A 12690-nucleotide genomic window follows, 5' to 3' on the forward strand; every position below is an offset into this window, starting at 1 on the left:
AAAGTGTATTTCATATTCAGCTCATCTTAAATAAAGGTTGGAGAGTTGATTTGTGGGTTCCCCTGGGTTTAACCATATATATAAGATAGTCAGAACTTAATAAATTATCTTTGAAATTTGCAAACCAAAATACAAAATATTGGTGAAGATTTGAAGTGAAAATTGCCATGTGGGGGGGAGCAACTTCACGCAACTTATTGTCCATGCATCTAAAAACTAAACAACAATAAATATAAAATATATTGTTATTATAAGTTGTCTTCTCGACATACATGTTTTGGCTTCCACATTAATTTACTATTAATTTTAATATTTTATTTGTTTATATATTTTGAATTCATTTAATGTATTATAAATTGTAGGTTATTTTCATTTATTTGCATATTTGGCAACATTTTGCTGGTTAAACGTAATATGCTTCGATATTTACTGGATGTTAAGGTATGTAAATTATATTCTTACATAATATGGTAAAAAAATATGGAAAACAATAATGTTTATATTCATTTGGTGTTATAAACATCTTAGCTAGGCAAGTAATTATAATTAAACTTATAAGTAGTAACTAAAAATTGTCATTTTCTATTAGAATTATAATGTTACGGGATAAGACTTACAAATCGTTTGATATTAACATAATTTTATAAGTTTACGAGTGTGGAGTGGATACATGAATGTTACCACTTACTGCATATTTGTGCATTACATAATATTATTGTTATATAATTAATTTAAACCTTTTAATAAAATCAATTTCATATTTATGATACCTTGGAAGGCTATTTTTACTGTCATAACCAGTGTCGGACTTATTGTTGTGGGCTTGTGGTGGACAGTGATGAGTGGCCACTCTATAGCATATGCAAAAGTCTAAATTTGAAGTAACTCTAAGACATAAAAACGTCAAATATTGATAATCTATAAATAAAATTATTTTATAACCTATCTAAAAATAGACGATGAAGTATATAATAAAAGTAATATTATAAGCTTATAAGTATAAAATTACTTATCATGGTCCCATCAATAGACATTTATATTCATATTTATTTAAAGTTTTTTCACTCCCACCTGGATTTGTCAAGAACCGCCCATGATCGTATATTAAAAAAGGTATTTAATTGTCTGGAATAAATAATAATCGGAAAAATTGATATAAATAGCAATTATTATAGGTAATAAAGTCGTGTGTGAAATTCCTACTCATCAGTAATGTACCTATAGGAGAAACAAGTCATGAATAATATTATAATAATTGAATAGGTACATAGTACCCATAAAGTATGGAGAATATTAATTTATGTTTTTAAATATTATTGTTAATTATACGTATAGGATATTTATTATATTACCAATTGCTATATACCAATTACCTAGGTAGTTTATTATTCTATTAAAGATAGATATCTATAATATTCCTCAATGAAATCATTAGTAATAATATCAATCAAGTTAAATCAAAATAACAATCATTTGATAATTTTTATTAATAAATCGATTCAAATTGTAAAAATAAATTTAATTCAAATTTAATATTCAACAAAAGCAAAACATTTAATAATTGTTCATGAGTAAGAAATTTTGTTTTCGTAGAACCGTTTAACATCCAAGAATATTACATGAAACACGCTTATGTATGGCTCGTAGGCAGATACCAAAATTAAAATCGTAAGATTGTAAAAGCGAAATTATAAAGAACAGAAAAAAAATAATCAATATTATGCAACACAATAAAAAAATATATAAATAAAAAGAATCAAATTCATCAAATTATAAAACCAATATATAATTTTTAAGTGAAATCACAAAAAATAATAGTTAGCAATAAGCAAAGTTGAAATCAAAATCAAAATAATTTATTTCGATTTCATAATCTGGTTTGTATAGTTTTATACCTATTACCTAATGCATTATACCAGTATAAAGTGCTGCTTTTAAAATCTAAAAGTACAAATTATAGCAGTTCATGTAACTGCAAATAATATATTCAACACATTTTTAATTTAGGTACAACATTTCAATAAACAGAAATACATCAATATCAATACGTACCATTATGTACCATAATATTTACTGTTGGGGATTTTCAAGTGTTTGCGTATCTACTGGTTATTTATTTCAATATTCAGAATACGAAACGCTACAGAAATTATCACCCGACATTGGAGACCCTTTTTGCTGGTTTAAAGGTAAGTTCACACAATTATTTTAAAATTAATTAATTTCAACATTTTTACTTTCTCAGATTTAGATATTGTAAATTTTAGCTCGGTGTTAATATTTTATGACCACACTATATAATGTAATCATATGTGGTTCCAGGATTTTACTTCAAATGCAGCACATTTAATTACACATTTAATACAAAATACACATACCTTCTTAAGGCCGGATAGGGCAGTCGAGCATTCGAGAAAATCTCGAAGAACTGCTGACATTTTGGGCTGGCAGGATAAAATGGCCACAATGGCCACAACAAAATCGACGTATCATCGATAATTCAAACGGCATAGATTAAAAAGAGTTTTTCAAAAAAAAAAAAAACACCTCAGGATATTATATTCATTTTTTATAAATAGATTAACAAATTCAATATTATCTAAAACGTTACAAGTCCTAAATTGAATGAATTGTTTTTGACAAATTTAAGTAACAAGTCCAAACTTGTTATATTTGTCAGCTTAACAATTAGATCATGTTGAAAATTAATTATTGGATGATTCATTGTGGTTGAAAATTTAAATGCCAGGTGCAGCACTGCCTCTGCTATATTGTACCTATATTTTAGGAATACCATAAGATATTTCTACCTTGAAAACGTGTAAAATATATGATTAACGTTTGACACATAATTTTGATTTAGTACCTACACCTTCACTCGAAATATTTGAAAATTGAAAATATCACTGTTTGTTATATTTTTTATATTTTAGATCTGTTAAACAATTTAGATATAAATTATATGTAAAGATGTTACATAATATCTTTGTTTCATACAATAAACCAAATATTAAAAATGTTCACTTCGAAATTGACAACTATAAACTTTTAGATATAATAAACATTATATTTTTATTTTTCACGAAATATTTCAAGAAAATAAATTTCATAAAATTTTAAAACCCTACGGTTACTACATCTGTTATTCATCATATTATTGTGTGACCTTGGGTGGACACGTTTATTTGCATTTAAACAAGTAGGTATTTGCATAATTAACTACAGTAAATCTTAAGCGATTCATTTTAATATATTTGTGAAAATTGCATTTATACGATAGGTATATACTATATAGGACATAGGTAGGTTATTATGTCTATTTGTTGGCTAATATATTATACATTTATACCATTACTGTTGACTATTGTGGACGAATGCGGACTGTGCCCAGAATAAAATAATCATAATATTATGTATCTAATATAAGTTTGAAAAAAATATAAATTATAAAATGTGTTTTTAAAAATTGATTTAAGAAATGAGGTGGTTTTCTGTTTAAATAATACATCGCGATATGTCATTCCAACTAAAATGCTTTAAATTTTTCTTTTAGCTATTAAATAAATCAATATTTTATATTTATGTTTCACAAAAAACCTATGTTATTAAAAATTTTTCGTGAACAAAATTTAACATTTTGAAGATTTAGCAACTATTATTTTATATACCTATTCTTTTAAATTCTAAATTGTTTACAATATGACACAACTATTTATAAATTACTCTAATCAGTTTGCATAAGAGTTGAATCATTCTAGGTGAATGCAAATGTGATTCCTCGTCAAAAATAGTCAAAATCAAAAGAACTAATAATGTGTGGACATTTTATATACACGCAGTGACAACAATTTGAATGCCACTATAGGTATATAGATATTTCTAAGTATTCTCAGCATTGAATCAAAGTTTTAAAAATAAAATGCTTTTTTTAAATTATTTTGTATCAATACCTTAGGCCAATTTTCTGTTCCTCTGAACAGTTCTAAATACTATACCAGTATACCACTGCACGGTAACGGACTGAGATGTAAGACTGCAGTAACTTTACTTTTAAACTCGAAATAAAAATAAAAGTTTATTTTTATTTTCAAAATTTAAACTGCATAACTATTAAAAAAATACATTTGTACGTTTTTTATTCAAAAAAAACTTAGTTAACATTAAGGTAACAAAGTTTTTTGGTTCGTTCTCTGCAGTGGAGCCGAACCCTAGCTGCGGCTGCCGCTATACCTACATGTTTTGAATGGTTCGTGGACGGTTGTGGTACCTATACAATATAGTATAATAGTGGCTCGTTTTAAATGTTTGACTTAAAGATAATAATTGTTGGTATCATTATAAGTTTAATATTAATACACGACATTAATTATTAATGTTTAATTATTGTCTATTTACTTACACAAAATACAAATACACACACCCATAATGAGTTGTTAAACAGATAATTTTTCAAAGAACAAAAGATACATATTGTTACCTAAAATTTTAAAATATTAATTAAATTTAGATTAAAAAATATTTGTTACTCATATATTTTATTTGCAACAGTTAACTTTTACAATATTTACTTATTTTTATGGCTGAGAAAAAAAGTTTTTGTTGGATTCATATAGGGGAAAAAACTAATAATCGACGGTATAAAATTATGTTTTGTATAAAGTTTAATATTTTGGGATATAACTTTAAATGAACTTCGGCGCCACAGGTTTTCTATATTAAATTTGTAAATATATAATGAATAAAATGGTTGTAAATATATAATTATTAATTTATATTTAATATTTTTCCAGAAAAAACTCGCTACGGAATTTTAATTTTCTACCTGATACCCTCCAGTGTTATGCTGACTGCCAATGTAATTATGTTCTTCTTAACTGCTATATATTTTTTAAAAATTAAATCTGAGCTCAACGGATTCAAAGGGTCAGATTCAAAAACAGAATGTTTTCATGTTTATAAAGAGAAGTAAGGATATATTAGGGTACTATCCATTCACATAGGGCACATACCTAATATAGTCTGTTAACTACTTTGTGTACCTACATATTCATTATATTTAGACATTATTAAATATTTAAAACAATAATTAATCTCTGTGGGGTAAGTCAAATTATAACTGATAAGCATCAAAAAATATGAAGATAATGAAAAATCTATGTTACTGTAGTATAGTAAAATATATTATTATATAGGTATTAGGTATATTAGTATTATATATACTAATTTTATTAACCTAAAAATTTGATTTATTTAAAATTAGTAGTTCCCGTCTTCTCCACTAGTTAAGGGGCCTCCGCGTGACCTGTTTTTTTGCTCAAAAACATGCCTTACAGGAAAAACTCACACGCCTTGTATATTGGTCAAATTTCCATAATTTTCATTTTTTATTAGATAGAGGAAGACTTATTGCAGAGCGCATTGTAGTTGGATTTTCAAAATTATGTTTCTAAATCTTATATTACAAGTTAGAATTTAATAATTTTTTACAACTTTTTAGTTTTTGTATTATTTTTTATTTTTAGCAACGTAATCAAAAATCGAAGCCCAATGTGCCCCGTAAAAAATATTCCTTTATCCAAAAAAAAAAAAAATTACAGAAATCGGACCAATCTACGAGGTGTGAGAGTTTTTCCTGAAATATGTATTTTTATCCATATAATAAACCCTATCACCCCTCCCCCTAAACAGATATAGGGTAGTAGATTAGTGGAAAAGTATTGTAATTGAGGTGGCAACTAAAATATAAAATGTAATTTTTAAATTTTATAGAATTGCGGAAAATTTGAAAAATTGCAACCAGAACCCTTAATATAAATCTTCTAAACAATTTTTTATTTATTGGTCAAAAATTTAAAATCTTTTCATTTGACTTAATATAACATTTTATTTTTGACAGATTTGTAATGAGCACCAAACTGTTTCTGATTATGGGAACCTCATATTTTTTTTGGATACTATGTTCTTTATTCCAAATTGAAGAGGGGATCATATGGAACAGTTGTGATGTAATGACCAGTCTACAAGGAGTTATCATATTTATTATATTTTTGGCCAAACGCAAAGTAATTATGGACTTATGGAAAAAATTTAGAGGTTCAATGGATCACAGTGAATCGACACAAATCTCTGGGTCGCCATAAATGTGGCATTGGGAAGTACTCATAAAGGTTATAATGATTTCTAAATAAATTGCATTATGAATATATAAATATATATTATTATGTAAATATTATTATATTATTCTATATTAAGACTTAGGGCATAAAAAAATCATTATTTTTGTGTCTTTAAATATTTAAATTATACGTATTTGTTTTTTGTAATTATTATAAAAATAAAATAATAGTTATCAATCAAAAAATAAGATCCATCCAATTGTATATTAGGTATGGTTTATTTTACTCCAATAATTTATCTTTGTTCTAAATACATAGCATAATATTTATATAAGAAATGGATAAATCCTATCTAATAAAATTACAAAATAAATGTTAAATAGTGTAATTGATCTTTTTTGTTTAATTTCAATGTTTTTTTCTATTCTTTTCCAATAAACTACAAAAGTATATTGTAAAGAAAATATAAGCAACAAGTTTTGTTTTTCCTGCAATTCCATAATTAAATACGTATTATATACATATTTATACCATAATATTACTAGGACTGCAATGCAATCATGATTGCAAGAAATTGGGCTGAGCGAGTTAAACACACAGAAGCTTATTGAACTTGTTTTTTGAATGACATGGATTTGATAAATTCTGATAACTGAAAAGGTACAAATTGAGATGAAACTATTGTTGGGACATGCTTTTGTTCGAGGAAGCGTTTTTACTCTCAAATATAACTCTCAAACATTTATATTTAATACATTTTTCTTAAATATTACAATTGACAAACCAAAATAACAAATTATAACCACGGAAGGACAAACATTGTTTTAGTATTTATTGATTTATTGATTTATAGCGGATCTATGTTTCTACGGAAACAAAATTAAGGTATCAAAATTTAGTTTTTCGGTGACTATTCATCGATGGTAGGTAGGACATCGAACAAAACCACTTGTTGGCACTCAGCGATGTCCACACTATCACCGTGCCAAGTTTGGTCGAGATCGGTTAATCCGTTGCAAAGAAGTATGCCGTTTAGTAAACGGCTATCCCGCGTATAAGAGGTTGTAATACCCGTATATATTGTCTCCGTCTTACAAGTCCATCACATAGCAAATTTTACGCTCAGCGAAACACATGTAGATCGTTTAATTTAAATATTAGAGTAAATTAACTTCTTATAAAATCTAAAGGTGATATTATTATTTAGACAACCTCATGAGCTTTTTATTTATTTTAATTTTTAAATGAGTTAATAGCACTTTAAAATTTACAAAAAATTTACAATTTTAAAATTCTCATTGCTCGCTTTAAAATTAAAATATAACAAAAATTCCATGAGGTTGTCTGGATAATAGTATTACCTTTAGATTTTATAAGAGGTTAATTCACTCTAATTTTTTAATTAACGGAGATACATGTGTTCTCCTTCGCGTAGAATTTGCTATGTTACCTCACAGACGAAGACACAGACGGAGACACAATCGAAGATAACACATGCGGTATCACGTACTCTTAATGAACTACCTTTTATATACAATTAGCATGCGTATATTTGAGCTGTTTACTTTTTATTATTTTTAATAAAATAAAATGTAATTTTTACACAAATACATTTTGAACCTCAATTATTATATCGTTCCATTAAGTAATAGTTGCGCCGATGATGTTATGCTGTGTTCCGTAGGCGTGTGCTTCAATTTACACTGATTATTATTATTATTATTATTATTATTATTATATATGTTAAGTTCATACACGCCAAACAGAATATGATGGCATGTATGAATTTACTAAATAATGTAAAATTGTAAACTTAAACGCGTGCATATGATTCAAGACTGTAAAAAGTGTAAATAAAGGTATTGGTCTTACATAAAATGTTTAACTATTTGACTTTTTTTGAGCTATTAATAGTCATGCAAATTTTTCTAATGTAGTAAATTATTTTCCGGTTAAAAATTCATAAAAGTTTTTCTTTTCATGCCCAACATAAAAAATGTTAGTACAAGATTTACAACAAGTTTTTCTACCTCTTTCAAAAAGAAAGAGTTCACTGGAATATCACGCTATTTATAAGCCATGATATGTTATTCATTTTTATTCATTTTTTTAGCTATTAAATTTGATTATTAATACAAGTATGCTTAGATAAGTCTAATATAGCTCTAGTCTTGTTAATGCATTGATTTTACATTTAAATGAATATAGAAATGATATTGAAAAATTCAGTATACTCATAAAAGAAGTTAATTTAACTGCTAAAAATAATAACATTAAAAATTTAGAAACTCAAAAATTAGTTAGAACAAAAAAACAACCAGCTAATCTTGCTTATTATTTAACGGAAACAATATCTGAATCAAGAAAAATACAAAATAATGACGATTTAAGACTTATGATATTTTATCCTGTTATTGATAGAATAGTAAATGAATTAAATAGACGATTCAAAATCAACAGCCCAATTTTGAATGGAATTAGTTCATTAAATCCTAAAAACTCAACATTTTTAAATTTTGACAATATATTACCTTTTGCAAGTCATTATGGTGTTGTTACAGACAGCTTAGAAGTAGAATTAAAACTTTTACCAAAATTAATAAAAAGACAAAAAGAAGAAAATAATTATGAAATAAAGACTATACTTGATTTCGCAAAACTATTAGACAACTATAAAATGGCTTTTTCAGAAACATTTATCTAATGCAAAATTGCTATTATAATACCACCTTCAAGCGCAGGAGTGGAACGAAAATTTTCAAGTCTAAGGCAAATAAAGACTTATTTAAGAAACCATATGTGCAATGAAAAACTAACATCTGTTGCTATATTAAAAATTGAAAAAAGAATATCCAAAAGTTTAAATCTAGATATAGTTGTAGATAAATTTGCCTCCATCCATAATAATCGACGAATTATGTTGTAAATGTTGTAATGTTTAAAATAATATAAAACCAAAATCCACACAAATTTTTACTTTTTATCAGTTTACCTACTCCTCTCTTTTACATTAGTGTCTAATTTATATGATTAAAATAAATGTCTTTAATAGCTGATATACCAAAATATCAATCCCATTAATAAAAGTATTATGGAAAATCCAAATATAGAGCAACAATATACAAATTACAAATATATATTTGCCCCACCGAAAATTTTCTTGCCCGGATCCTGCCCCCCCAGAAATAAATGTCTAGTGTCGCCCCTGTAAATAACACAACATATCCGCTAAGTTTCATTCTTCGTATGCAATGACTTATCATTGGATTCGTATATAATTCATCCATAATCCATTACAACGACATTCTCGATAACTACTGTATAGCTGACCGGTACCCACTTGTCCAACTTTTTTTTTTAAATGATAGTGTTTACCCCAGATAAGGTTTTAAGTACCTATAGTTTTATGGACCCAACTCCTGTCCACGAAATATTAAGAGATATGAATGAACCAGTTGCGCAGTTTTTTTTTATATTTCATTAATGCTACTAAACATATTTATCTATAATAAATTATTATACACATACAACGCGATGATATAAATGTTGGCTATAAATTATAGGTACGTGATTAAATGCAGGTGAAATATTCTTTTACATTTAAACTGTTCAAAGTACTTTAATCTTAAAATTGAAAAATAATTACTTTGTAGGTAGGTACAGTAGAAACTCTATATTTAACCTACTTCATTATTATGATTAACAAAAATATGTTATAAACGTTACGTCAACGTATACATTTAATCGAATTTGATGTATTTACAAAATATATAATGCTTATAATAAAATTAATAGGTACTCTATACTTACATAATAAAAAAAAGTATTTAAATAGTGCCATTTGAAGCTATTATATTGCCATTAGCGAGTTTCATCACCTTTCCAAACGACCAACATAAAAATAGCAGGTTTGTACCTACTTATAATATAATATTTGTATTTACTTAGTATTAAGAGGACGCCACACCCGCATGTGTTGCCTTCGTCTTATAAACGCGTTTACATACCAAATTTACGCTCAGAAATTCAAGTTGTAGGTATAAAGTTGTAGCTTAGTTGTAGCTTAAAAATTAGAGTGAATCAAATCTATTATGAATCTTGAAGGTAAGAACAATATCTGTGTTTTGTTGGAAGTATTTTTACGATAATTCAGTTTTTAAGTGAGTTATAGCGTGTATATCTAATAAATTCAAATTAAAAAATTCTCATAACTCACTTAAAAACTGAATTACCGTAAAAATACTTCCAAAAAAACACAGATATTGTTCTTAACTTCAAGTTTCATAATAGGTTGATTCACTCTAATTTTTAAGCTAATGGCATAGGTACAACTTGAATTTCTAAGCGTTAATTTGGTATGTTCCGCGTTTGTAAGACGGAGACAACACATGCGGGTCTTGCGTCCTCTTAATATTTTTAATTAATGAAAGAAAAATAAATATTATGAAAAGTTAACATTAGATCATATGATGTACCAAATGATTATTATGTTTAGTGATATGTGTATAAAATTAGATTTCGATATTATTAGATATCGACATAATTAAACACCATAACATTTCCTTATAGCTTACATTCTAATTTTAGATGTAGATTATGGTCTGTTTTAGAGTGTGAGTGAAGGGAAAGTATGTATTGATTTTACAATGCTATGTTTTTTTTTATGCAATATGCATAGGTAAATTTGTAAATTTTTTTAAAATTATTCTCGATAAAAACTTTTTTACTAAAAAAGTTGGAAAATATAATACAAGGTTCATAAAAATACATAAGTACGATTATTTTTTATGTACATTTAAAGTTAAATTTTTGACAAAATTCAGCAAAATGTCGAACATTTTCAAAATTTTTTTCAGTTAGAAATTCATATCATTTTTTTCTTTCATAGTAACGTTAGAAACTTTGGTAGAAGACTCCCCAAAAATATTCTTACTCTAAATAAAAAAAAAATTACTGGAAACTAGAATTAATTTTTTATGAGCATCTGAATTAAAAATTTGTGCAACATTAGATATTCATTGATAAATTGACGAATTTTCATTTATCAATTTTTGATATATTGTTATATTTCCAAAACAAAAAAATCCTAGATACATGAAATTTTGACCAAATTTTAAAATCACCATTTTCCATACATTCAAACAATTTTGACTCTTTTTGAGCTATTTATAGCTCTGAGAAATTTTTAAAATTTTATAAATTATTTTTCAGTGAGAAATTCATTAAAGATTTTATTTTCATGTCCAAGACTAAAAATGTTTTTCTACCTATAACAAAAAAAAAGTATACTCAAAAGGTTAGGAGCATTAACTTTTCATAAACTTTTGAGCTTTTATAATTGTCACGATATTTGATATGCAATAGTAAATGTTTGAATTCCCATTTCCAAAACGAATAGGTACCCATAATATACTCTTGAAATATTCACCAAATATTTATATCAACATATTCCATACATGGTAATATGTTCGAACAATTTTGGCTATTTATTGGTATTATAGCCATGGGCAAATTTTTCAGTTAGAAATTCATAAAAGCTTTTATTTTCATAACTAACTTTAGATATTTTTATTGAAGGTTCCAACAAGTTTTACTACCTCTATCAAATAGAATAATTTCATCGGGATGTTACTCTATTTATAGCCATGAAATATTTTTCATTTTTATATATTTTTTTTAACAATTGAATTTTATTACAACAAGTATGTAATGATTAATTGATTACAACAGCAAGTAAGTTACAAGTATGCTAGACTTACACAACGTCTCCACTCCTAATGGTTTTCGTAATTAAATTTTTAATTATATCAACTCACTAGCACAACTCTCTAGCATCGCCACAAACATGTGCTAAAGGGCGGTAAATATTTGTATATTTTTTTTAATTGTAAACTTTAATTATTAGGTAAAAATATATATAATTTGTCTGTAGAATAAAAAATAAATAAATAAAAAAACTCAGGAATATAGGTAGGTACAATATAATATTAGTGATAGATACCATATGGATGCATATTTACATATAAGCTTTTTTTCTAAATATACTTTTGGAGTTAATATTAAAAACAATTTAATGTATTACATTGTTCTTAATACCTATGTTGATTTAAACTTTTATACTGCCTATTGTCAATATTTCAATTAAGATTAAAAATTATTTCATGAAGGTAAAAATTAAAATTACTCATAAAATAATGTACAGCTATTAAATTACAAAATAATAAAATATAATAATAACTGTTTTATTTCGATATTATAATCAGCTATATTTTAAAGATAACCTTAATCAAAAATTGTTTTATTGCGATATTGCTGCACAGCACAGAAATATTTATTAATCATTAAGAGGACGCTACACCCGTATTTGTTGTCTCCGTCTTACAAACGCGTAACATAGCAAATTTACGCTCAGAAGTTCACGTTTTATGCCGTTAGCTTAACAATTAGAGTGAATCGACCTATTATGAAACTTGATGGTAAGAAGATTATCTGTGTTTGTATGTGGGTTTTTTTACGATAGTTCAATTTTTTAAGTGAGTTATGAGCATTTTTTATTTTACTGTATATTGTATAC

At 26.1% G+C, this 12690-nt stretch overlaps 2 protein-coding genes across 2 annotated transcripts in view; both read left to right on the top strand.

Annotated features, from left to right (window-relative positions):
• Window positions 1-6504, top strand: part of LOC100169015 (G-protein coupled receptor Mth2) — a 31066-nt gene extending 24562 nt beyond the window's left edge. Inside the window, exons 3-6 of the mRNA XM_016802098.2 lie at window positions 363-441; window positions 2008-2189; window positions 4791-4965; window positions 5897-6504. Of these exons, the coding sequence (XP_016657587.1) occupies window positions 363-441; window positions 2008-2189; window positions 4791-4965; window positions 5897-6140 (680 nt within the window). The 3' untranslated portion in view covers window positions 6141-6504. The remainder of the gene's footprint in view (window positions 1-362; window positions 442-2007; window positions 2190-4790; window positions 4966-5896) is intronic.
• A 3393-nt stretch (window positions 6505-9897) lies between these two features.
• The window catches only part of LOC100573828, a 5626-nt gene continuing 2833 nt past the window's right edge, over window positions 9898-12690 (top strand). Inside the window, exon 1 of the mRNA XM_003242489.4 lies at window positions 9898-10024. The gene's annotated coding sequence lies outside the window, so the exon portion shown is untranslated. The remainder of the gene's footprint in view (window positions 10025-12690) is intronic.

This window comes from Acyrthosiphon pisum, chromosome X (genome assembly GCF_005508785.2).
Source record: "Acyrthosiphon pisum isolate AL4f chromosome X, pea_aphid_22Mar2018_4r6ur, whole genome shotgun sequence".
NCBI classification, from domain to species: domain Eukaryota; kingdom Metazoa; phylum Arthropoda; class Insecta; order Hemiptera; family Aphididae; genus Acyrthosiphon; species Acyrthosiphon pisum.